The 24,734-nt window shown below is 51.9% G+C and overlaps 1 protein-coding gene and 1 non-coding gene across 2 annotated transcripts in view; both read right to left on the bottom strand.

Moving 5' to 3' along the window:
* The window catches only part of ZC3HC1 (zinc finger C3HC-type containing 1), a 96,020-nt gene that overhangs the window by 42,525 nt on the left and 28,761 nt on the right, over positions 1-24,734 (bottom strand). The window contains exons 5-6 of the mRNA XM_085653628.1: positions 23,740-23,867; positions 21,775-21,932 (exon numbers count right to left, since the gene is read on the bottom strand). Of these exons, the coding sequence (XP_085509754.1) occupies positions 21,775-21,932; positions 23,740-23,867 (286 nt within the window). The remainder of the gene's footprint in view (positions 1-21,774; positions 21,933-23,739; positions 23,868-24,734) is intronic.
* Positions 2,588-2,727, bottom strand: LOC146855723 (U4 spliceosomal RNA). Its single transcript, XR_014959039.1, has one exon. It is a non-coding gene; the product is annotated as a U4 spliceosomal RNA (small nuclear RNA).

Raw genomic sequence — 24,734 nt, 5'->3', positions numbered from 1 at the left:
TGTCTTCTAACTATGATTTGCAGGGACAGCGTCAGTGTCTGTGCCCACGGTCTCATATCCATACAATCCTTGGACACCATGGCCCGATTAGGAGTTGTTTGGAATAGGGGTGACTTTTTCTGGAAGTGATAATTGGCATTACTGTATGGCGAGATATTCAAAGTATGCAGTAAATGCCTCCTATTGTGAGATTTCAACATGGAAATTAGGCACTAAATGGGGAATTGGTGCTGAACACCACAAATTCTGCTAGCTATGCTTTTTTTCCCCATGAAACATTTCAGTAGGTTTAACCTGGCAAAATCTGTAAGGGGAAAAACAGCAAGGAGGTGGCAAGTATGGCATTACTTAGAATTAAGTTACCTGCCCAAATAGGCATTTAGACAGTGGTCCGAATTTAGGGCCAAATGTACTTAGATTTGGTCACAAAATACTGGTCGCAATTTGGGACCAGCTTTTTCAAGACTAATGGGGTAATTTTTTAACCAATCTATGTACTAAAAGGTCAGTTAGAAAATTACCGATTTCTGGTGGGTCATAATTGGACCTACCACCAGGGCCAGACTGGGAACCGAAACAGGCCCTAGCAAAGAGCTCAGCCGGCCTGGGGAATGGGGGTGGAGGAGGCAGGGGGTACAAGTGGAAAGCTTTGAGCCGCTTTTGTTGCAGGGGGCAAAACCGACCCCAGTAACAACAAGCATCGGCATAGCCAATAGGTCTCGCCTTTGGGAACTTATAAGTGTTTAGCCAGAGATATTGACTTTACCTATGTCTTTAAGCTGTGCTGTACAGAAGTGTGCAGCATGCTGAAAAGTTATAATAAAGAAGTGTCAGAAGCATTTTTGTTACCTTAGATATGACCAAAAAAGCATTATGTACAACTAAACGACCATATTAAAAAAGTATTAAAAATAACGTCTTGAGGTTTTTTTGTCCTTTCAGTGCTGGCAACTTGTATCTGCCTGACCCAGTGGTTGCTTGTTGCGTTTTGTTTTTGTTATGGGGGGCATAAATAACAGGAGGGTGACGGTCAGTCAGTGAGAGTGAGAGAGTCAGTCAGTCATTGAGAGAGTGAGAGTCAGTGAGAGAGTGAGTCAGTCAGTGAGAGTGAATGAGAGTGAATGAGAGTGAATGAGAGTGAGAGAGTGAGTCAGTCAGTGAGTGACTGAGAGTGAGAGAGTGAGTAAGTCAGTGAGTGAAAGAGAGTGAGTCAGTGAGCTAGTCAGTCAGTGAGCTAGTCAGTCAGTGAGCTAGTCAGTCAGTGAGCTAGTCAGTCAGTCTTTAAGCGAGAGTCAGTCTTTAAGCGAGAGTCAGTCTTTAAGCGAGAGTCAGTCTTTAAGCGAGAGTCAGTCTTTAAGCGAGAGTCAGTCTTTAAGCGAGAGTCAGTCTTTAAGCGAGAGTCAGTCTTTAAGCGAGAGTCAGTCTTTAAGCGAGAGTCAGTCTTTAAGCGAGAGTCAGTCTTTAAGCGAGAGTCAGTCTTTAAGCGAGAGTCAGTCTTTAAGCGAGAGTCAGTCTTTAAGCGAGAGTCAGTCTTTAAGCGAGAGTCAGTCTTTAAGCGAGAGTCAGTCTTTAAGCGAGAGTCAGTCTTTAAGCGAGAGTCAGTCTTTAAGCGAGAGTCAGTCTTTAAGCGAGAGTCAGTCTTTAAGCGAGAGTCAGTCTTTAAGCGAGAGTCAGTCTTTAAGCGAGAGTCAGTCTTTAAGCGAGAGTCAGTCTTTTAGCGAGAGTCAGTCTTTTAGCGAGAGTCAGTCTTTTAGCGAGAGTCAGTCAGTGAGAGAGAGTCAGTCAGTGAGAGAGAGTCAGTCAGTGAGAGAGAGTCAGTCAGTGAGAGAGAGTCAGTCAGTGAGAGAGAGTCAGTCAGTGAGAGAGAGTCAGTCAGTGAGAGAGAGTCAGTCAGTGAGAGAGAGTCAGTCAGTGAGAGAGAGTCAGTCAGTGAGAAAGTCCGTGAGAGAGAGTCCGCGAAAGAGAGAGCGAGTCAGTGAGAGAGAGTCAGTCAGTGAGAGAGCGTCAGAGAGAGAGAGAAAGTGTCAGTCAGCAAGAGAGAGTCAGTCAGTCAGCGAGAGAGTGAGTCAGTCAGTCAGTGAGTGAGAGAGAGTGAGTCAGTCAGTGAGAGAGTGAGTCAGTCAGTGAGAGAGTCAGTCAGTCAGTCAGTGAGAGAGAGACAGTCAGTGAGAGTTTGTCACTCAGTGAGAAATTGGGAGTCTGCGAGAGGGAGTGTCTGTGAGAGGGAGTGTCTGTAGGAGTCTGTGAGAGAGAGTGTCTGTGAGAGAGTGTGTGAGTAACCCCGGGGGTTGGTGATAGCGGCGCACAGCTACCGGTGGTGTCCGGTGCTGTTGGCTACTGAGAAGAGAGGGCTCTACCGCCGGCTATTGGCCACCTCTGGTGCCAAAAGGTGGGAGGTCACAAATTCTGCCTTGAAGTGCTAACTCAGAGGTGTAAATAATACATTACGCTACAAAGTATTAATTTGTAGAAGCTTGATTTAAAAACATATGAATAACTTCTAACATACTGGTATAATATCAGTAATCTGTGAAAAAACTCAGAACGATTTATTTAGGTTTTCTCTGTTTTAGACAAGGATTATCAGCCTCTTTGGAGAGCATCAAAAATTGCCATGTCGACTATATTTCAAGTCGTCACAGCGAGGTATTGGGTAAAGTTTTCAATAGGCAATAATCATGCCTCGGTTACACCTCATTAGCTACGATACTGCCACTGCGCTAAGCTAAAGAAACAAATGTCATTCGAGGTACCCACCGGAGATGAAACTCAGGACACCTACAGCGAGCAAAAGTCGTCTACACACATCACCCAGAGACAGACAACAATAATTCTTACTGCGATCTGGAATACGCTGAACTGTACTCTATTACCTGTAAGCCTCATAAAAAGGACGTGATGTGCGCAGAGGATTCTGGGGGCTCATATGCTAATTAGCATTTCCTGGTATGTTGGTACAGCGGACGTGTCCACGCCTTGAACTTGAATTCCTCAGGTGCAATTATAAGGACTCTTCAGGAGAGTGAGTGGGGTGCTTATTGCTCCCTCAAGGCAGGCGAGGTTTACGTTAGGAAGGCTTGCTCTAGACTCGGCCAGCGAAGCCGGTATAAAGGATCGGAAGGTAAGCTGCTCTCAAACTTGGGACATCTTACAGCCGCTCTGAAGTAAATGTAGGTATGTGACAAACCATCAAGGTGCAGCCCAGACTGTTTAGTTCAAGGCTCGCCGGGGTGAGCGGACTCCGGGTGTAGAACCTCTCTCCTTAATACTATGCTTCATGGGAGAGGAAAGAGTAGTTGGACAGACTAAAACAAATACAACCACTGAATAGAAAGCAACAAAAAGCCAATAGAGAGCACTGGGCAGAGTTGCTTTCTGACCAGCTACCGACATTCCCCCAATAAGCCTTTGGCAACCAGACAGCAGCGCTATAAATACAATTACATGGCAAGCCGGCGAGCTTGGAGCAGTACGAAGTTCTAGTTTCTTCAAGGACAGCGGCGCTACTTGCTACACGCATTGCTTAATTGGTTTTTAGTCACAAAGTCCATTGAAAACTGGCCTGACCTGGGCGGCAATCAACGGGATACCAAGATACTAGATCTCGGAGACCACTGAATAAAAAGCAGCAAATTCAGGTCACCGATTCCAGAGTGCTTGGTAAAGATGTCTGCGACATCACAAATGTCACAATCAGTAGGGTATACAGTCATTATACTCACTCATCCACCCACTGAATTTGTTACGCATAGATGAAGCACATCTGCTCCAACCGAGCAAAGCACTATCGACCACACCCAACAGAGGAAAAACCTCTGCACTTCTCCAGTGACCCATAGAAGCAAAAACTCTACAATTATCCCCTAAAATTAAACGCAGTTTACCTTCATACTAATCTACATAATCATTTCTAAACGGACAGATTGAACACACTCTCTACTAATCTCACACAAACATAAGATACAACGGAATGTTGGTTTTTACAGCTCGCCAATAAAGGAGTCCAAATACCACGGAAATTGTACTAGTGGTACACAAACAAAAACATAACATAAATTGGTGAAAAAAAGTAAATATTTCAATGGAATGTGGTAAACCAAAAAAAAATAATAAAGCAAATGTTTATTTAGATTTTTGCAAAGGCTGCAAACAAAATAAACTTTGCACACCATTAGTTTCTACTTTTCCTTCATTCTAATCCAGTTGGCCTTTCGCTTGCCTTTTGCTCCCGGGTTCTATCCTCTCCCTTCCAGAGTTCCGCCTCTCCCTTCGACCCACACCGTTATGCTTTTCGAACATTCTCCATCTGCTGCCTCTACTTCCACGAATGAGTGTGACACTAACTGTCCCAAAACATGCTTTTCTTGGTGTGATTATGTACAGATATTCGACATAAAGCGTGAATTACACCAACTGTCCAACGGAAGGCTTTACCCTTTCAGCCTCCCTTCCCTCTTCTTACAACTCGCCATGGGAGGCGGTAGGAGCAGATGGATAAGAAACGTAAGCTTTCTGCCCACTGTACATTGTCCATTTCCGAAATGCACAAGCGAACGGGGGGGGGGGGGCAGGCAGGGGGAGATGAGGACACACACTAAGAGCACACATGGGAATCTGGTCTCCTGCACTAGGCACGGAGCAGGAACCCCGTTCTAGCAGAGGAAGCCAGAGAAAGGCAGTTAATGCTGCAAGTGTGTGTGTGTGTATGCGCACTGGAAGGAAGGGGTTGTGTGTGTGGGGGTAAGTGATTACAGACCACCCACCCCAAAATGAAGCGCTTAGAACAGCGGTATAAGAGACAGACAGACAAGGCTGCAGGGACCAGCGTGGGGCTCCTGCATAGACGTTTCGTTGACGATCACTAACCAGGGTCTTGAGGTACCCACGGGAGATGAAACTCAGGACACCTACAGCGAGCAAAAGTCACCTAAACACATCCCCCAGAGACAGACAATAATTCTTACTGCGAACTGGAATACTCTGAACTGTACTCTATTTCCTGTAAGCCTAAAAAACAAGCGCTCGGCATTGCCTTTGAAAGTTTGAAAGCCTCGCCTGCTAAGAGGTTTCTTATCTTTATGGGGCCGTGTGTTTGGCCCCATAAAGATAAGAAACCTTTTACCACACACGTAAGTCAAGCGAGCCAGTCCAACTGGGACGGCACTAAAAGAGAAAAGTGTACGTCACTGGCAGCTCTTTTCCAATGGCTGGCCACCGTTTAGCATAAGCGGTGACGCCAGCCAATGGAAAAGAGGGGCGGGGCTTAACCCCGCTAGTGAAAGCTACCCTAAATCATTAAATCTCGCCAGCGAGACTGCGCATGTCTGCGCAGCCTACGCCAGGTGAGACCTAAAGACGGCCCCCTAAGGGTCTAAACCCAGCATCCAACACTGGCAGCCCACCGGGGAAACACACTGTGCCCGCTACGGCCAGTCCGGCCCTGCCTACCACATGAATAATAATGAGGCAGGTTGCAAATTGCAGCCCACTAGAAATCGCAGTCATCACAAGGATGCTGGCCTGCTGCGGTCTGCAGACCAACATGTCTGTGATTGCTTTTAAATAAAGCAATAAGAAAAATTGCAACCAGTTTCCCTTAAAGGAAAACGGGAGGCGTTCGGAAAAAGTAATAAATAAAAAGGGTACGTTTAATTTTTTACGAGTTGGAAGTGGTCCATGGGACTACCCCTACTTTTAGAATAGTTTTTTGCCAAAATTCACGAAGAGGAAGGAGTTATTTTCCCGTTTGCGAATGACTTACCACCTCCTTTGAGGATATGGTAAAAAATTAATGTTTTGCAACTGGAATTTGGATGAAAAACATTAATACATACCAATCAGATTCAGTATTTGGAAGGGACACTCAAACACGCCTCTTCCAAATATTGAATCTGTATTTGGTCACAAACCTGAATTCAGATTAAGTAACCTGTTACCAAATCTCAATTTAGTTTTGTACATAAGACAAGGCATTTTTGAGTCTCAAAAGGCCCAATTCTGGAGGGGCGTGGCTTAGCGGGCCGACATGGCGGACGTGTGCTAGCCAGCTCCGTCCAGCCCAACGTAAATCCGACGTTTATCCTGGCTCCCTCGGACCCTCTCTAAGTCCTGGAGGGAGCATGGCAGCACCAGTCATCGGAGAGGGCAGATGGTACGCGGCGGTGGCGACCGGTGTAGCGGAGCGCTGAAGCCGGCGCGCGCGCGAGGTGCGGCCTGCTGTTTGGAGGCAGAGCCGGGGACTCGATTCTGCTGCACCCGAGAGGCGACGCGAGCCGCGAGGCGGCCCCTGTGAGCCTGTGACGGCGGCTTGCGGTGCAGACGGCCCAGTGGCGGCGGCGATTTTCGCGGGGCAGGGCGGCCCCGGGGACTGCATAGAAGGCACCGGTGAGGGGCTAAGGGGAGGAGGGGTGCCCAGGAGCGAGGCCGGTCTCTGAGGCCCCGGGCGCGGGGGGCCCCCTTCCCGGACATTTGGCGGCTGCAGTGCGGCGGTGGCAGCGAGGAGAGCGGGCACCCCTCTTGGACTGATACTTGTGCTGAGGGATCGGCGGCTGCATCGGGCTGCGGCAGTGGGGCTAGGGAGGCCCCACGGGAGCTACCTGGTTGCTCCTTGCTCCTCGGGGTCCCGGGGTGAGGTCGGAGATCGGGCCCTGTGGTACCACAGCCTTGGGGGAGCCCTGGGCTACTGCAGAGATTCGCCAGGTAGGGAGTATGTTCCATCGGGGGCGCCCCGTGATGGGCCAGTGGCAAAAGCAAGACCAGGAGGGACAGCTCGGCCGCAGGGAGAGGACGGCGGATCTTGAGGGACCTTCGCTGCTGTGTGAGCCCTTGGCGTGAACGCAGGTTGGTTGGCCTGTATTGGTGCAAGTTCACCCGCTTTGACTGTGGCGGCGGGGCCTGTGATTGGCGGCTGCACCGGGTCGCGCCCCTTGGGACCGGGAGCGAGCAGTTGGGGGTCCGGAGGACGGCGTCACTGGCGGGGCCACGCAGCCTTGGTGCTCGACGACTTTGACGGGCGGATTGGTGTGGGGTCGGTTTGTGGGCTGAGGCTCACACCGGTGGATTGCGGGCCCCGGGACAGGGGTGCTTTCCCGCCTCTCTCCCTTCCTTCATTCCCTCCTTTCCTTGGGCGCGGGCAACGGATCTACCTACGGTGTGCCGGCACAGGGGAGGCTCTGGTGCCGGCGTCCAGTCTACCTTGGCCTGAAGGTGCGGAGAGTCCACTGAAAGCTGTCATGACGAGAGATAAGGGTGGTGGTGGATTCGCGAAGCATGGGCGTATAGACAAGTTCACTGGCCCGGGGGCGACGGGTGGGGCCGCTGGGGCTTCTCAGGATGCCGTACCAGACAACACAGCCCTGTTGGTGGCGATCACCCAATCCCGGGATATGCTAGATGCAAAAATTGGCGCAGTGGGTGCGGACGTTATGTTACTGCGCCAAGATCTTCAGGACGCGGTGTCCCGCATCACGGAGGCAGACACCCGCATATCAGGGGTGGAAGATGACGTTGGGATTCTCAAGCAGAAGGTGGCGGGATTGAAGAGCATCCATAAGGGTTTGGCGCTCCGGGTCGAGGATGCGGAGGGGTGGGCCCGGAGGAACAACCTGCGCTTTGTTGGCTTCCCGGAGGGGTGTGAGAATGGCAACATGGAGCGTTTCCTTACGCAGTGGTTGGAGAGGTGGCTTCCGCCTGATGCGCTCTCCCGGTGCTTCGTCGTGGAGCGGGCTCACAGAGCACTTCTACAGAAACCCCCGGTGGGGGCTCGTCCAAGACCGGTGATAGCGAGACTATTGAATTACCTTGACCGAGACACTGTGCTGAAGCAGGCCCGCGCCAAAGAACATTTGCTCTATAATAATCAACGTATCCTGGTGTTCCCGGATTATACACGACTCGTGCAGCAGCAATGCCAATCGTTCATGGCGGCGAAGGCCAGACAGAGACCTTAATCTCCCGTATGCTCTCCTATTCCCTGCCCGCTTGCGAGTGGTCTTTCAATCCCGCACCCACTTCTTTGATTCTCCGGAAGAGGTCTTTAAGTGGACCGACGAAACTGTGCGGGTGAGTACGCCACCTGGGCTGCAGTCAGACTCATCCTTAAGTGAGAGGCCGTCAAGGAATGCTCGTGGGCAGCGCCGGAGGTGTGATAGAAGATCGCGATCCCAGAGGTGCTCTGTTTCCCGTGGAGCCCCGGCCCGGGAGGACCCTGCCTCCCAGCCCCAGACATTGGATCCTTGATGCCTGTGAATAGGATGGTGCCGGGGTGCTTCCTTAATTGGACTATGTGACTATTTGCATTAATGGGTCTGAAGGGAGCCCCTAGGAGGGCTGAATCCCAACCTGTTCAGGGTTTGTGGGGGGTGGGCCTGGGTGACATGGGCTGCAAGTTGGGGATCCATTGGCGGGTGCGGACCGTGCCCCCCTGTTGGGGGCCTGGAGTCAACCCCGCCGCGACAGGTACTTCAGTGTTTTTGAGGTATGGGGAGGGGGGTTTGTTATGGGGAAGGGGTTTGGTTAGGGGTTTGAGTTGCGCTTTTACACTGTGCCCATCTGGTCATACACACCCGTGGTTGGGACCTCATATCCGTGCTATATCAAGGCTTGTCGCCCCATGGCTAGTGGGAACGTAGAGGCTGGGATGTCCCCAGGCACCCTCGCATTGTTAGTTGGAATGTGCGAGGGGTTCTGGACAAAATTAAGAGAGGTGCAGTCCTGCGTCAGGGTCGGAGCTGACATCCTCCTCTTGCAGGAAACTCATCTGATGGGCTCCAAGGCCCTGTGCCTGCAGCGTTATGGCTTCCAGCAGGTCTTTCACGCTGGGTTCATGCAGGGTTCTAGGGGAGTGGCGGTCTTCATACATAGTAGGGTCCCATACGTGCATGCGCAACAGTGGCTGGACCCGCAGGGGCGGTACCTGTTTCTTCGGGGCAAGATTGGGGAGGATTCTATTTTGCTCTGCTGTGTCTACGCCCCTTCCCCCTTACAATGGTCCTTGGTGGAGAGGTTGCTCACCTTGTGGGCGGCCATGCCGGACGTGGCTGCAGTGGTGGGTGGAGATTGGAATGATGTTATGGATGTGGGTAGGGACAGGGCAGGAGGGAGTCTGGGTGGCACTCATCCCACGAAATTGCATTCTTTGGTTGGGGACCTCGATTGGGTCGGCACCTGGCGACACGTACATGGAGATAGGAGGGAATATACATACCTCTCAGCGGTTCATAAGTCTTTCTCTCGGTTAGATTATGTTTTCGTACCCCGGGCAATGGCAACGCGAGTAATGTCCGCGGGGATCCTTCCTAGGGGGCTGTCAGACCACTCACCGGTATTCGGGGCGCTGCGGTTAGGTAAGGGGCGGCAACCATTTCGCTGGCGACTAGCAGTGTGGAACTTGCAGAACGCTGACTACGAGAGGTGTATGAGGGAGGCGATTGCGTACTACTTTGTCGCTAATGCGGGGTCGACCCCCGGTGCAGTAATACTTTGGGAGGCGTTGAAGCCCACTCTACGAGGGGTGGACATTGCATGGTGCGTGGCGGCCCGTAGAAAGCATCGAGATGAGTTGGTTAGGGCCGAGTCAGAAGTGGAAGGCTTGAGCGTCGGAGCCGGGGGGGCGGGTGGCGGACCGGAGGTGCGACAGCTACTGCTGGCGCGGCAGTCCTATGCCTCTCTCCTTATGGATGAGGCTCGCCAAGTATGGCTTGCGACGCGCAGCAGAATTTATCAATGGGGCGACAAGTTGAGCAAGATGCTGCATCGGCTCTGCCAGGGTGTTTTTGCTCCCCAGGTCCTCCCGGGGGTGCTAGATGAGAAGGGAGCGCCGATCATTGACCCTATGACCATAGCGGAGAGTTTCGCCGCCTACTACGCGGATTTATACGCCCCTAGGGAGAGCCTACCGGAGGCAACTGTAGTCAAGTTCATTGAGCATCTCCTGCCCAGAGCAGTGTCTGACGAGACGCGCCAAAAGCTGGAGCTCTCCCTCTCGGAGGAGGAACTGAGTAAGGCCCTAGGTGAGCTCAATTCGGGGAAGGCACCGGGACCCAATGGGTTCCCCAGCGAGTTCTATCGCCGATACAACTTACAACTAGCATCTTATTATCGGGCGGCGGTGGAGGAGGCCAGGGAGGTCGGTCAGCTCCCACCGGACTGGCAACACACAGAGGTGGTGGTGTTCCATAAACCTGGTCGGCCCCCGGAACAACATGCTTTATACCGCCCTATTTCCCTCCTCAATGTTGAGGCCAAGGTTTTGGCCAAGGCCCTGGCTAATCGCCTCCTGCCTCACATTTCGGCTTTGGTCCACCTGGACCAGACCCGGTTCATGCCCCAAAGGGCAACGCGACACTACATAAGGCGGGCACACGTAGCACTGGCAGCGGTCCGACAGACGGGGGAGCCAGCGGCGCTCCTACTGGCGGACATGGACAGGGCATTTGATTCACTGAGCTGGGTTTATCTGTTCGCCCTCCTTCGCCGGATTAATCTCGGCCCTCGGTTCCTGTCGTATGTGATGCTCTTGTATACCGAATTGACAGCCTCGGTCCGCGTGGTGGGAGCGGTCTCGTCCAGCTTCCCCATTCGACGTTGTACTAGACAGGGGTGCCCCCTGTCGCCCTATCTCTTCGCCCTCGCCATGGAGCCGTTGGCGGCTTGGGTGCGTATAGATGCACAGTTGAAGGGATTTGAGTGGGCCCCTGGCCTATGGGACAGGATAGCATTATATGTGGATGATGTCCTCTTCTTTTTAACAGCATTGGACAGGTCGGGCCGCGCATAATGGAGATAATGCAAATTTTCGGGGAAACGTCCGGGCTGTATATGAACCCCCGCAAGTCCACGGGTACTCGGGTGAGAGTGGGAGCATGGGCATCTGCGCTACAGGTAGCGGAAGGAGGACTTAAATACCTGGGAGTTTTCCTGTCGGAGGTGCCGGCGATATCGTGGGAGCGGAACGTGGCACCGGTGTGGGAGCGCGTCCATGGAGATATCACGACTTGGTCCCGTATGCCGCTGACCATATATGGTAGATCGGCGATCTTCAAGATGGTTGCGCTCCCCCGCTTGCTCTATCAATTACAGAATCACCCGTACCCGATCACGCCTCGCTGGTTCCGACTGGTGAATTCGGTGTTGGGCCGGTTCCTTTGGGGGCAAGGGGCAGTGCGTGTGGCGTTGCGCACGTGCTTTCTCTCTACCTACTGTGGAGGTCTGCCGACCTCAGATATGCTTTCCTACTACCAGGCCTCACACCTGTTAGTCCTCAACGAGTGGTGGTATGGGGACCGGGGGGACCCGGCTTATGCGTTGGAGCGGCACCTAATGGGGCGTTACACTCTCCACACAATCCTCTACTCTGCGACGCTGCGGAGTGCGCTGACGCCGGTGTCCAAGGTAGTCTTCCAGATCTGGCAGCAGTCTCCAAGAAGAATGGGGTGGTGGAATACACTAACGGGGGAAACTCCGCTGTGGCACAATGGACGCCTGCCAGAACTGGCGGCACTACAAGGTTTTAGCGGATGGGATGCCATCGGCATTTCCACCCTGGGTGACGTGATGCGGAATGGGTCCCTTAAATCGTTCCGGAATCTGCAGGAAGAATTTTGCATGCCTCGAACACAGTTCTACCGGTACCTCCAGCTCCGTCATGCGCTTTCCCCCAGCCTGGAGGGTCTCGCCTCCATCCCAGAGTTTAGCCCGTTGGAGGCGAAGGTCTTCATGGGTGATCTCGTAACCAAAAAGATCTCGCGGATATATCAGTCCCTGGTCACCCACAGTGTGCCTACATTGGACAAGCTACGGAAGGTGTGGGAGGAGGACGTGGGTACGTTGGAGGAAGAGGATTGGAGGGAGGCCCTGGCCGCCTCTCGGGGAGCGGCCATAGCGATGCGCCTCCGCCTCATCCAATTCAAGTACCTCCACCGGATTTACTATACTCAGGTTCGACTGGCCTTTCGGTAATGTTTGCTGCTCTGGTCCTTAAATAAATAAAAAGCGAAAGTAAGTAACACAGAGCTCTTTACGTCAGACCACAGGATGAGAGGAGAGGCTCGTGATGGAGAAAATAAATGGCCAGCTACCTACTAAGGCATGAGAGGTGCCGGGCGAATGCTGTCAATGGATGTTGGAAAGTCAACAGGAGGAAGGTGAGCTCCCCACGGAGAGGCAGACGGGGAGGTGTGAGAGGGAGCAAGCAAGTGAGAGAGTAACGGAGATAGGAGTACACGCAGAGATAGAAGGGGAGTAGCAAAAACAGTAATATCACCGAAAGGGAGGGACTGAAAGAGACAGGCAGAGCGACAGAACCGATTGGATAGCAACAGGGATGTAATTAACAATCAGAGGAGCTAACAGGAATATAGGGAGAGTAACAGTGAGGGCAATGCTTGAAATGGGAAAAATAGAAGTGCAGGTACTCTGTAGCAGAGTATCTGCTTGTTTCTGAGAAGTGCTGGTACTCTCTAATTAAAAGTATTTTGTATCTCCGAGAAGTGAGGATAATAATAAAAAAGTGCCGGTACTCAGTACCACACAGTATTGGCCCATTTAAAGCACTAAGTGAGGAGACAACAAAGTACTGAAAGACAGTAACAGAGAGGAGTAATCACAAGAGCATAGAGGAGGCGTGGGGGGGTGGCTAGAAGAGACAGCGAGGGAGTAAGAGACAGTAACAAGCATTTGCAATGCAATAGGTCTCGCAGTTACGAGAGTTTCAGCTATTGGCATTGTAAATAACAATGCCTTTTATTTATGTTTTTAAAACAAAAACAAAAATAAAAGGCATTATTATTTGCAATGTCAATAGCTCAAACACGTGTAAATGCGAGACCTATTGCATTGCAAATGCTTGTTATTTTATGGAAATGGGTAAGTGGGTTACTGTTTTTAAGAAAGAGATGCTTTTGTTAATGGCAGTTCATAAATTGTAATCCTTCTAATATAGCACTTTGGGGTCTGAAGGACATGTGGCTCCTACACCTTGTAACCCGCACTGTCTTATGCAACACATCCTTTATATTGATGTACACACATATGATTTATTGTCAATGTATAATCTGTACATGTGATGTAAAGCACTTTGACACCCTGCATTGGGATGAGTGGTGCTAAAGTGCTATACAAGAAATAGGATTTGAAAATTGGTATTGAAATTCTTATATGTGTAAATACTGGGGCGACCAACAGATCTGACATTCTTACAGGGTATGCATATCACGTATATACAGTATGCATATCACGTATATACAGGGACTGAACAAAGTCAAAAGTGTTCCTCTCTTAAATACCTGTGAAGTGATGAGATGTGAGCCTTTGTTTCCCCTGCATTGCATCTAGGGGTGAGGCTCCCGATAGCTCCCAGCCAGGATACTCCAACAAAAAAGAGGCCTCATGTCCCCTTAACTCTAGCTTTTGTTACGGGCAAAGCTGGAATCTGATAAACCTCTTTCCCGCCTGCATGTGGCAGCTCAGAACCAAAGCAGACAATGTGCAGGCACTGCTGAAAGTGTCCCAGTGTCAGAAAATTACACCGGGACAAGTTCAGCATATGTGAATGCCAGAGAAGTAGGAAAGGAATGTGGCACTCCTCTGAAAGTGGCCAGTTTTGCAGCAGGGTAGATGGTGTCTACCTGCGTCTACCCTCGACTCGAGCCCTACCTGGATGGAACTGGATTACCAACTGATAGCCCAGCTCAGCTGACTACATCAAATAGGAGGGTGGGGCAGGTGCTGGGGAGAAGCCTTTCAGAGCAATTGTCATTGTGTACATGAGCACCATTTCCCCACCACAACGTTCTATGTTTGTGTGGGTTGAAACATTGCATGATTGACAATGAATGTATGTGTGTGTGTAATAAAATAGGTGATGTTCCACGCTGAAACGCGGCTGGACTGCCGGGGAGGAAGCGGAGTAGTGGCCAGCTGCCACGCCGAGTGGGTGCTCGGGGGGCCGTACTTCCCTTTGCTGCGAGCTGTGTGGGGTCTGCTTCGACCTGCTTGGACTACCGGGGGAGCCGTGGAGCGGAGGGCTCCCCCCTGAACCCGGCGATTCAAGTGTGGGCCCGGTGGGATCGGGCCGGGGCCCGTCTGGTGAGCGGTCCCCCTGGGGGGCTCCCGCTGGCGGCCACCTGGAGGAGACGTCGCCCCACTGACCTCCCTGCTGGCTGTGTGTCCCCGGATGAGGAGAGTGCGGCAGCGGCCTGAGAGAGCAGAGGCGTGGGTGGAAGCGTCCTGCAGCTGGGTGCGCTGCTCCATAGCTGGACACTCCGACCCGGTGAGCGCCTGCCTGTATCTGCCCCCTCCCCACGCTTGGCTCGGACTGGGAAGAGGGGCCTGCCCGGGGACCGGCTATTCCCGGTTGTTGGGAAGCGCTGTGGGGGGCCGCACCGGTGGTGGAGACGGGGGGCCTGGCAGCGTGTTGCACCGAGCTATACTTGAACGGCCCAAGATGCCCCACAAGACCCGGGGGGGCAGGCCCGGTGGGGACGGTCCACAGCGGGGTGCCACCCCTTCAACGCCGCCTGGAGCTAGTGCCCCTCCCAAGCAAAATGACGATGAAGCGCCTGCCACCAAGGCCTTTATGCTGGAGCTGTTAAACGCCATCAAGGAGGATATCACCAGCCTCCGCTCTCAGCTGGCTTCTGACCTCCGGGAGGTGCGCCGGGATGTGGATGGTATTGGGGAGAGGGTGGCCACCCTGGAGGAGCATGACTTGGGACTCACCGGCGACATCCATCAACTCCAACAGGATGTTCTTCGGCTCACGGAGCAGAACCTGGACCTCCAGGCCCACGCGGAGAACTTAGAGAACAGGTCCCGACAGAACAATATTCGCATTCGAGCGGTGCCGTGGGATGGAGAGGCTGGGGACCTGCGGGGCTATGTGGAGGGCCTGTTCTTGCAGATCTTGGGAGAGGATGATATCCGCGAAGTCCGGATGTACAGGGTACATCGCGTGGGGTTGCCGAGAGGGTCAGGGGCTCCTCCCCCCGACATCCTGGTCTGCGTCCACGATTACCAGCTAAGGAGCGCATTCTTCGGAAGGCGCGTGGGATTCCGTCGCTGCTGTACCGGGACCACCATCCCCAGCGGTTTCAGGATCTGGCGGCGTCAACGCTACAGAAGCGACGTGACTTCCGTCCCGTGACATCCTTCTTGCGGGACCAGAATGTCTCCTATTCGTGGGGTCACCCGTTTCGGCTTATTTTCCGGTGGCGGAACAGGTTGGTTCAGGTCCGCTCTCTGCAGGCTGCCAAGGAGCTCCTGGGATTAGATGACGGGTCCCCTCCGCTGGGAGCTGGGGTCTCGCCGGCGGGGCGACGTCGACGCTCCTCCTCTTGGCAGAGAGTTGGGCGCTCTTCCGCTGCGGGTCGGCCGGACCCTGAGACCAGCGTTCATGAGCGAGGTGCCGCGGTTGCTTCGGTGGCGACTGTGACGGAGGCTGCCTTGCAGGTCTCTTCTTCGGCTGCCTAACCACTTGGGAGGCCTTTGCTTGCTTGACGCCGGAGGGCCGCCCTCCTTTCAGGTACCACTGGGAATTGATGTACTTTGTGGGGAGACACCCTGGGCCTGTTCCCTGGAGGGGTGTGATCGGGGACCCTGCTCCATGGACTTGGGGGATAACCACAGTGGTCCCGGCTTTGGGGTTGCTGGCTTTTTTTCTCTTTCTTTTTTGTCTTCGGTGGGGTCCTAGTTGGGGTGGTCCTGGGAGAGGGAGGGTTGGGGAGGGACCAGTGGTGGCGGCTGGGGGTGGCGTGTGCGGGCTGTGTGTGGACTGTTTGTTCCGCAGGGGTTAGGGGGGTGGACCTGGGGTGAGTACCTGTACGCGATCTGAGTCCGGGCGGGGGGGTGAGGGGCTGAATTGGCTAGGGTCCTTGTTCTATTTGCTGCGGCGGAGCGCGAGGCGACGTCTGGTTGCTGGGTCTGGGGAGACACAAGATGACTTGGGATACGACCTGGAGTCTCCGTGCGCTGTGAGTCGGGTGCGGCTGTCCTGGGGTGCGTTGCCGACCCTCACTGGGGGAGGGAGGCCTGAACGCGCTGGGGGACGGGTGAGGGAGCTGTGGTGTGAGTGGTCTGGCGGAGACGGGAGAGGGGAGTTATGTAGGATGCCTGTTACCCTAGGTACTTTGAATGTGAAGGGGCTGAACTCTCCCCAGAAAGTCTGGAAATACATCCTGGATCACCACCTGGATGTGGTGGGACTTCAGGAGACACACCTGACCCGGAGAGACGAGTCCCACCTCAAACATAGGCAATTCCCCCTTATTTATAGGTCTTCGGTGGCGTCGAAACACAGGGGAGTGGCCCTGATGTTCCGTTCGACCCTTCAGTTTCAGCCGTTGGGGGTGCGTGGCGATAAGGAGGGCAGATGGCTCATTGTTAAAGGAGTACTCCTCGGCAGGACTTGCACGTTCCTGGTGTTGTATGCCCCTAACGCTGGGCAAAATAGGTTTCTCCTGGAATTGTTGCGCTCGGTGGAGGACTTTGTGGAGGGCGGCCTCTTCATAATGGGCGATTTCAATTTGGTCTGGGATAGGGACTTGGACTGTTCTCATCAGCGGAGAGCCGAGACCGGCCTCTTTTCTGAGGAGACACGTCAGCGGTTTGAGGAGCTGGTCCTGTTGGACGGGTGGCGTTCTCTGCACCCCCTCTCTCGTGATTACACCTTCTTTTCTCATGTGCACCACTCTTACTCCCGACTCGACCATGTTTTTTATAGCCAGTCCCTCCAGGGGTCTCAGAGGGAAGCAAAGATTTTTCCTCTCTCCGTCTCTGATCATAGCCTGTTGGCGCTGGGCCTCCAGTGGGCTCCGGAGGGGACTGCGCCGCGACGATGGTACTTTCCGGCGTCCCTGGTGCGGGACGAGTCTTCCTGCAATGACCTCCGTAAGGCGATTCGGGAATTCTTTGAGCTCAACCCGGTGCAGGACACCTCGATCTTCACTACCTGGGACGCCTTTAAGGCGTCGATTCGGGGCAGCTGCTTGGCCCTTAATGCAGCGCTCAATAGGCTGCGGAGGGCGGAACGGGAAGCGCTGGAGCGGGAGCTCTCAACGCTGGAGCAGGCGCATAAGGCCAATCCGTCCAGGCAAACGCTGCGCTCCCTTACTGCTCTCAGGGGCAAGCTCCGGGCCCACTATAACAACAGGGCAGAGTTCACTCTCCTGAAGCTCCGCCATCTCTGTTACTCCCAGGAGAACAAGGTGGGGAGGCACTTAGCCCGCCAACTACGCCATAAACGGGAGAAGGAGTACATAGGGGGCATGAGGGACGCCGCCGGCTTGCTGCAGCACAACGACGCGATCAAGGCAGACCTCTTCGGGGACTTTTATGCGACGTTGTACTTGGGGGACGCCCTGCACCCCGCTGCCCAGGAGGACTACCTACGCGCTCTTCCTCTCCCCCGAGTGTCTACCGAATGGAATTACCTGCTCTCTGCCCCCATTACTAGGGAGGAAGTGTTGGGAGCCATTAAATCTCTGAAGCCCCACAAGGCGCCTGGCGCGGACGGGTTCACGGCCCTTTTCTAGCAGACCTTTGCTGTGGATGTCTGAGTTCCTGGTCCGCCTGTATAATGAAATGGCCGACGCGGGGGTGTCCTCGGTCTCCATGGCGGAAGCGGTCATCTCGGTGATCCCTAAACCTGGCAAAGATCCCTCTGTTTGTTCGTCATTCCGGCCGATAGCCTTTCTCAACCTCGATGCTAAACTTTACTCTTCCATTCTAGCGTCGCGCTTACAAGACCTGATGCCGGCGTTAATTCACCCTGACCAATCGGGTTTCATCAAGGGGCGGCAAACTCATGATAACACTAGACGGGTGGTCCACCTTATTGAGATGGCCAACCGGTTTAACATCCCGGCGGTGTTGATTGGCCTGGATGCCGAGAAGGCATTTGACCGGGTGGACTGGCAGTTCCTGTTCCGGACTCTTCAAGCCTTTGGATTCTCGGACAGGTTTGTGACCATGCTTAAAGACAACTATAGCGGCCCCCGGTCTAGAGTCGCGGTGAATGGGTACTTGTCCCCCTTCTTCTCGCATTCGCGGGGCACGCGGCAGGGTTGCCCTCTCTTCCCCTTGTTGTTTGCCCTGAGTATCGAGCCCCTAGTAATGGCAATCCGGGAACACCCGGATATCCGGGGACTGACCTTCACGGGGGAGCAACACAAGATTTCTTTGTTTGCGGACAAAGTCCTCCTGTCCCTTGCGGATCCGGCGCACTCCATCCCCCATGTGCGGAGGGCCCTGGCACACTTTGAGGAGGTGGCAGGGTTTCGGGTCAATTACGGCAAATCTTATATCCTCAATCTCACGCTCTCGTCGGCGGAGGTGGACCGTCTTCGACCGCTCTCGCCCCTACCGTGGTCCCACTCTTCCCTATTGTATCTAGGGGTTCGCTTGACCCCCACGGTTAGTAGGCTGTACTCCGCCAACTTCCCCCCGCTCTTGGCGACTATCCAAACTGATTTGCAGCGATGGAAGCCATTGTTTATCTCCTGGCTGGGCAGGATCCATGCGATCAAGATGACGCTCCTACCGAAGCTCTTATATTTATTTCAGGCTCTCCCTATTGTCCTCGACGGGAATTTCTTTCGCCGCATAACGACTCTCATGCTTCGCTTCGTGTGGCAGGGGGGCCGGGCTCGTTTTTCCTTTGCCACTCTTCGGCGACCGCGGACGGAAGGGGGGGGGGGGGCCTCCCTGACATGCATCTCTACTATAAGGCAGCGCAACTGAGGGTCTTGGTGGAGTGGACCCAACCCCTTTCGGAGAAGCATTGGCTCCACATGGATAGGAGTGTGGCGGGTCGCACGATCTGGGACCTGGTGTGGAAGCCTAGGGGGGATAGGCCCAAGAATGCTTACATTAGCACCCCTACCAGCACCACCCTTAAGGTCTGGGACTCGGTTTCAGGAGACGAGCGATGGACTACTTTCCCATCGCCCTTCACTCCCATACATTTCAACCCGGCCTTTCCGCCTGCACTTCGGGAGGGCCCTTTTGATGCCTGGAGGGAGGGAGGCTGCCTAGCCCTCATGAATCTGTTCCATGGCAATGCCCCGCTGACTTTCCCGAATTGTGGGCGGGACTATGGGATTGCCGAGACGGAGCAGTTCCACCACGCTCAGTTGCTCCACTGGGCCCTATCTCCGTGGGTTCGAGAAGTGGCAACTCGACCACCCACCCCCTTTGAGGCCTTTCTTTCTCGCACCACGACCATGCGCGGGGCCATCTCTTTCATCTATAGCCACCTCCTGACCACCGCGGTCTCGCTAGGCCACGATATATGGGTCATTGGGAGGACCTCCTTGGGCGTGACATCACGAATGAGGAGTGGTCCCATCTGTGGCGGGACTTGACCAGACATAACCACTCGATGGAACTTCGAGAGGCGCATATTAAAACTATGATGGATTGGTACCTCCCCCCTGCCAAGCTCCATCGCATCTTCCCCGGCTCCTCAGACAGATGTTGGAGGGGATGTGGCTTGTTGGGGGACTTCCGCCATATCTGGTGGGACTGCCCGGTCATCCGCCCCTATTGGGAAGAGACCCCTTTTTCCCGGTTTTCATTTTAGTTTTTTTTGGGTTACCGCGTGTGTTTTTTTTTTCCCCTTTCCCTTGTTTTATACCTCAATAAAAAACACCTTTGAGAAAAAAAAATAGGTGATGTTGGTATATGTGGGACAGTTATTGTGAGTGTGATATCAGAAACAAAAAAGGCCAGACTTGGTTTTACCAGTTCTTGTACAAAATTTTAATGTGGTGGTCAGGGATCTCATAAGCGAGCTGCACTCTCTTGCTTTCTGCAATTTGGTGGCTGCTATGACAACGTTTTCTGGGGCTGCTTTTGCTACACAGCTCAACGCTGGCCTCAGAGCCAGATTGACCAGTTATCCCATCAGGCATTTTCCCGGGGGGCTGGATCCAGTGAAGGCTGGTTTTTGAGAGTGGAAAACTGCTGTCTATTTCTCCAGCTCCTGGGGATTAATGGAAGCAGAAAAAACTAAAATGAGTGTCAGACAGACAGACCGACAAACAAGAATGGTTTGGGTACTTTTGCATGGACTACTTTTGGTACCCAGTACGGCCCTGCCTTGTCTGTTAGTGTGTCACAACCAGCCAGAGTGACTGATCTGGGAATATACGGACTGGCACAGCTGTCGCAATGCTAGGCAAGTCTGTTCTTTCACACATTTTGATGCATCCCGTGTGCATGTTGCCCTAGAGTGACCAACAGGAAAAGTAGCACGCAGGCAGGCTGGGTCATTCATGGCTGGAGCGCTGCACTGGACACTGGTGAGCAACGTCAGAGTCCACAACCAAACAGCAGCAAGTTCCATGTCTTCCCCTCTGCTCCTTGAATCGTGCAAGCAGGAAATTAGAACATCTAATCTCGTGGCTGTGGGAGTTTGGAGCTGGTCTTCGGCGTAGGTGCTGCACAAGGGCCAGCCCACACGTTTTCTTTACGCACACAGTGGAGTGTGCTGGTTACAACTGTAACGAGTCTGAGGAGGCTGAAGGGGTCACGCAGAGGGTGATGCTGGTGCTGCGCGGTGCTCGCGGGACGTGGGAGTGAGAAGTTCCAGGGATGAAGGACGCCGCCATACAAGAGTCATCCAGGCGCAGAGAGCGAAGCTCCGAGCATTCCCAACACCATTGCACACAGCTGGAAACTAGGCACGAGTCACAACATTATTGTGTGCTGGTGACCTGGGTGGACTGTGGGGGGGGGGGGGGGGAAACTGGTCAACAGCAGGGACAGTTCAGGGGCGCTCACTTTGGTCTGTGAGAGATAAAGAAAATATAACGCGTTTACTTTCTTACTTGCTTGTAGTGATGTTGCACTGCTACACGTTCTGCTTGCTGAGTATTTTGCTGTGTCTTTTTTTCATGGGAACCTGCTTTGCTGTTCCCAAAATGTGGCTGATTTTTGAGCCCGCAGTCTCAGAGTTCACGCGCGCTGAAAGAGACGCCGTGAGCGTGCATCTCGGCTGTCCAGGCGCACGCTGAAAGGGACACCGTGAGCGTGAACATGGGCTGTCCGGGCGCCGTGAGCGTGCACCTCCCTGTCCCCCTTCGGCCACCAAACCGACGACTATAGGTCTCGCCAAGGTGAACGGCGCATGCGCTGCGTCGCTAGGCGAGACCTAAAAAGCAGCATACAGATGGAGTAACAGAGGTAAAGTAGTCTGACAGAGGGGGAGGTGACTGGCAGACAGGAGAGACATTCCAAGTGAAAGAGTAACTGAGTAATATAATCACAAGTACCTGCTCTCTGTAAGGTTTTTTGTATTTTATTATCCTTTTCTGAGTAGAACTCAAGATTCCCTTAAGCACGTAATGCTAGTTCCTACGATTTAGCGAACGCATTTAATTGGGTTGGCCATAACCCTTTTAACAGGTTTGTCATGCCCCTTTTGGAGACCCCCGCAGTTGTTTCACCCCACTTAAAGCTCTGATGCGAACTGGGATTGTGCTATTCACATAACGAATGCTCACTTTAACTAGATGATCAGACCTACTGTTAACAACAGACAACGGTAAAGAACACTAATCACCAGAAGCATCCAAAGAATATTCTAACACAAACTACAATTTAGGGCTTGAACACCCTATGCAAAGTCCCACAGCAATGTACCACTAATGCCAAAATATCAAACTCTACTGGGTGTTTTAGATAACTCAGAGCTTATCAGGCCAGGCCAGTAGCAATATGGTGGTTTCAACGGTCAGGGCCAAAACAAAGTTCAGAACAAATTCTTTATACACTGACCTATAGCTCCAGCCACAAAGGGCCAAAATGCAGGCCACAACGTGAACTTGCAGAGCTTCTGCTGTAAACTTCACACCAGCCTTGGTCTCATCAGCTTTCTTTTCCAGCTCCACTTCTATCAAGTGTAAGAGTAGGCTCACAGTATCTTCTGTCAATGCCTGGAAAGCACAAAAGGAGATTAGACAGATGCAAAAGACAGTCAAAGCCCTGCCTGAAAAGGAGATACGGGTGCTGGCGATGGCAAAAGTGGGAAAAGGGTGTGTAGGAAAGACAGCACCACAATCCACCTCTGTCCAATTTGTTCAATCTCTGTATGGAAACTGCTTGCACCATCTAAGCCTTACTTCAGAACGCCCCTGCTTCTCCTATTGTTCGCATCAACCTGCTGAAACCTTATTTGTGTTGCACTTATTCGGTCATCATAATATATAAAGCAGGATTTAGGGGCACTGCACTGAACGTTCTGGAGAAAACCATCACACACAAAATAAGTCTTGCAACAATTACAAATGCTGATACAACCGAGTTCTAGTGGTGGACGCATCAGTGGGAGGATTACATCTGGGAATGCTCTGGGGAGTATACACAGAGTGCCCTTCAGATGACAGCTAGGAAGTTATGTTATAGGTCCGATGGGCACAGTGGCACAACTTGGTATTGAAAATCCTTGGGGTATGACATATAACAAAAGCTTCAAGCAGCTTGATAAATGGGACATTCAACGGGGTAGAGATTAGGCAAACACTCTTGGGAAGAGATTGCTCTTCAGCAGGTTCTTAAAGCAAAGAAGTGATAGACCTATGTGAGCTGTTATGGTGAGTAGTTCTAGAGGGTTGGGGCACAGAATACAAGTATTTAGCCTAAAAATAAAGAGTATTTCAGCGGCGTGGGTGGGTGGGGACATTAGGTTTTTGTCGGACTAGATTATACATTTCGTGGTCTAGAGAGAGGAGATTGAATTTGATATATAGTTGGGGCAAAGGATTCTTGAGTAAAGTTCTAGCAACCGGAGTATACATCGTGAACTCTTTGAAATTAAGATAAGTGCCTTTCCACATCATGTACATCTGCAACAGCTGACATTGGAGAACTCTGGCTGCAACGTTTTGGAACACCTAGTCTAGCTTTAGAAAGGAGGCAGTCACACTTTCAAAATGATAGATTCAATAGTGCAATTTAGAAAAGGTTAGGACTTATAAGGCAGTCCTGAAATCAGCATTGATTTGTTACCTCAAGGGGAAGGGAGCTCTCTGACTCGTCATCAGTTGTTAGCACTTTCTCTTGGCAACTTCACTGACTCCTGTACATAAAGCAATTTTCGATAGTGACCAAAGTTTCTTATTACTATGACAAACACATTCGTTCGTCCACAAACTCACCTTCCCTCTGCTTTCGATTCGCCACAGAATCCCCTTAACTAAAGCAGCTGTGATTTATAGATTCTACTACTGCAATCACACTTTTAGTGGCTGGCCAAGCAAGGAGCACGCCAAGATTCAGCTCACAGCTCAGCTTTTAATTTTATTTTTACAGTGGTACTACGTTGTGCCAGCTACAAAATATCTACACTCGTTTCCTATCATGGAAAAAATTAAATTAAAGGTTCTTTACATTACCCATAAGGCTATCCAGTGGCGCACTGCAAAATAGCCATCTAAGACCCTCAAGCTCTGGCACTCCAGAAATCTGTTGAATCCTCTGCCTGAACTGCATACTCACCAATCATCCTTGAACCAGAATGATCTGTTGCCTTTCAAGTGCCCAAGAAGAGCCAGCTTTTTCCACCAAGACACTGGCTTCAATGTTTCCTTGTCCATTCATCCAAAGCCTTGTCATTGTTTTACATTTCATCAGTGAGCAGGGGGAACTGAACCACTAGTTGAAACTGTAGGAAAACGTTTGACGCAATCGATGTGAAGGTGTAAGAAAACTGCAAAACTAAAATTGCTGGCTGTTGTAGCTCACCATGTTTTTCAGGTCCTCTGGCTTCAGGAACGGCAGCTGCAATGCCAGCTGGCACAAACTCTGGAACCGGTCTATGAAACTGGCGAGAAGGACCTGGGGCTCATTTACCAGAAGGACCCAAAAGCGTTCTAAACAGAAATAGAAAATGTAAATAAACCCCTGTAAGACAGAAAAAAGTACAAACAGCAAGCTAGACTCTCCAAGGATGCAAAATCAGGCAACAAAAGCACATCATTTAAATTAACAATGGTGCTACCTACAAGTGTACATATCGCTTGCTGATCGGTTTCTCTCTGCTTAGATCCTAGCAGTTCAACGCAATTATACTTCTGCAATTGAAAGAGTGAAGGCCCCTGATCTCTGCAGAGAGCCTCTTAGTCCGCCAAGAAATGTGATCTACACCTGTGAAATCCCATAATCATAATTTACTTATTGGCTTCTGTCCAACTAAAAATACTATGAAAATCATAGAAAATACAAAAAGCCAAGATCGTTGACACTTAATTAAAATAACATGGTACTACATATAGACATAGCAGTCAATTACACCGACAGAAACTGCTATGTGCTTTACAGCATCTCCAATACCACAGAGTAAACCAGAACGTCAAAAGCAAATAAACCCCTCTTACCACAAATGTGAATTCTTACTTAAGGCATTGGTTCTAGTTCACAAAATCAAAACTCACAAATATTGAGGCTAGTTACACTGTTTCTCTTCGGGAGACAGAGGAAAAGTGCATCTTTCAAAAAGATACTGGTGTCACTTTATAAGATTGGGAACCAACTGGCTCCTATGGAGAGGCTTGAGCCTGGAGCAATAGAGGGGCACACGCAAAGGGTTTACTCTGTCACTCCCACCATTCCTTAATTATAATTTAAATCGATGTATGTGGCTTTCATTTTTCTACTTTCACCCTAACCGGCACACTGGAAACGGCTAGGACAAAGTAAACCGTTCATAAAAGGAGGCCTTCATACTTTAAAGTATTTCA

This window comes from Triturus cristatus, chromosome 4_1 (assembly GCF_964204655.1).
Source record: "Triturus cristatus chromosome 4_1, aTriCri1.1, whole genome shotgun sequence".
NCBI classification, from domain to species: domain Eukaryota; kingdom Metazoa; phylum Chordata; class Amphibia; order Caudata; family Salamandridae; genus Triturus; species Triturus cristatus.
Note: the sequence above shows the minus strand (reverse complement) of the source record. Positions and strands in the feature narration are given on the sequence as shown.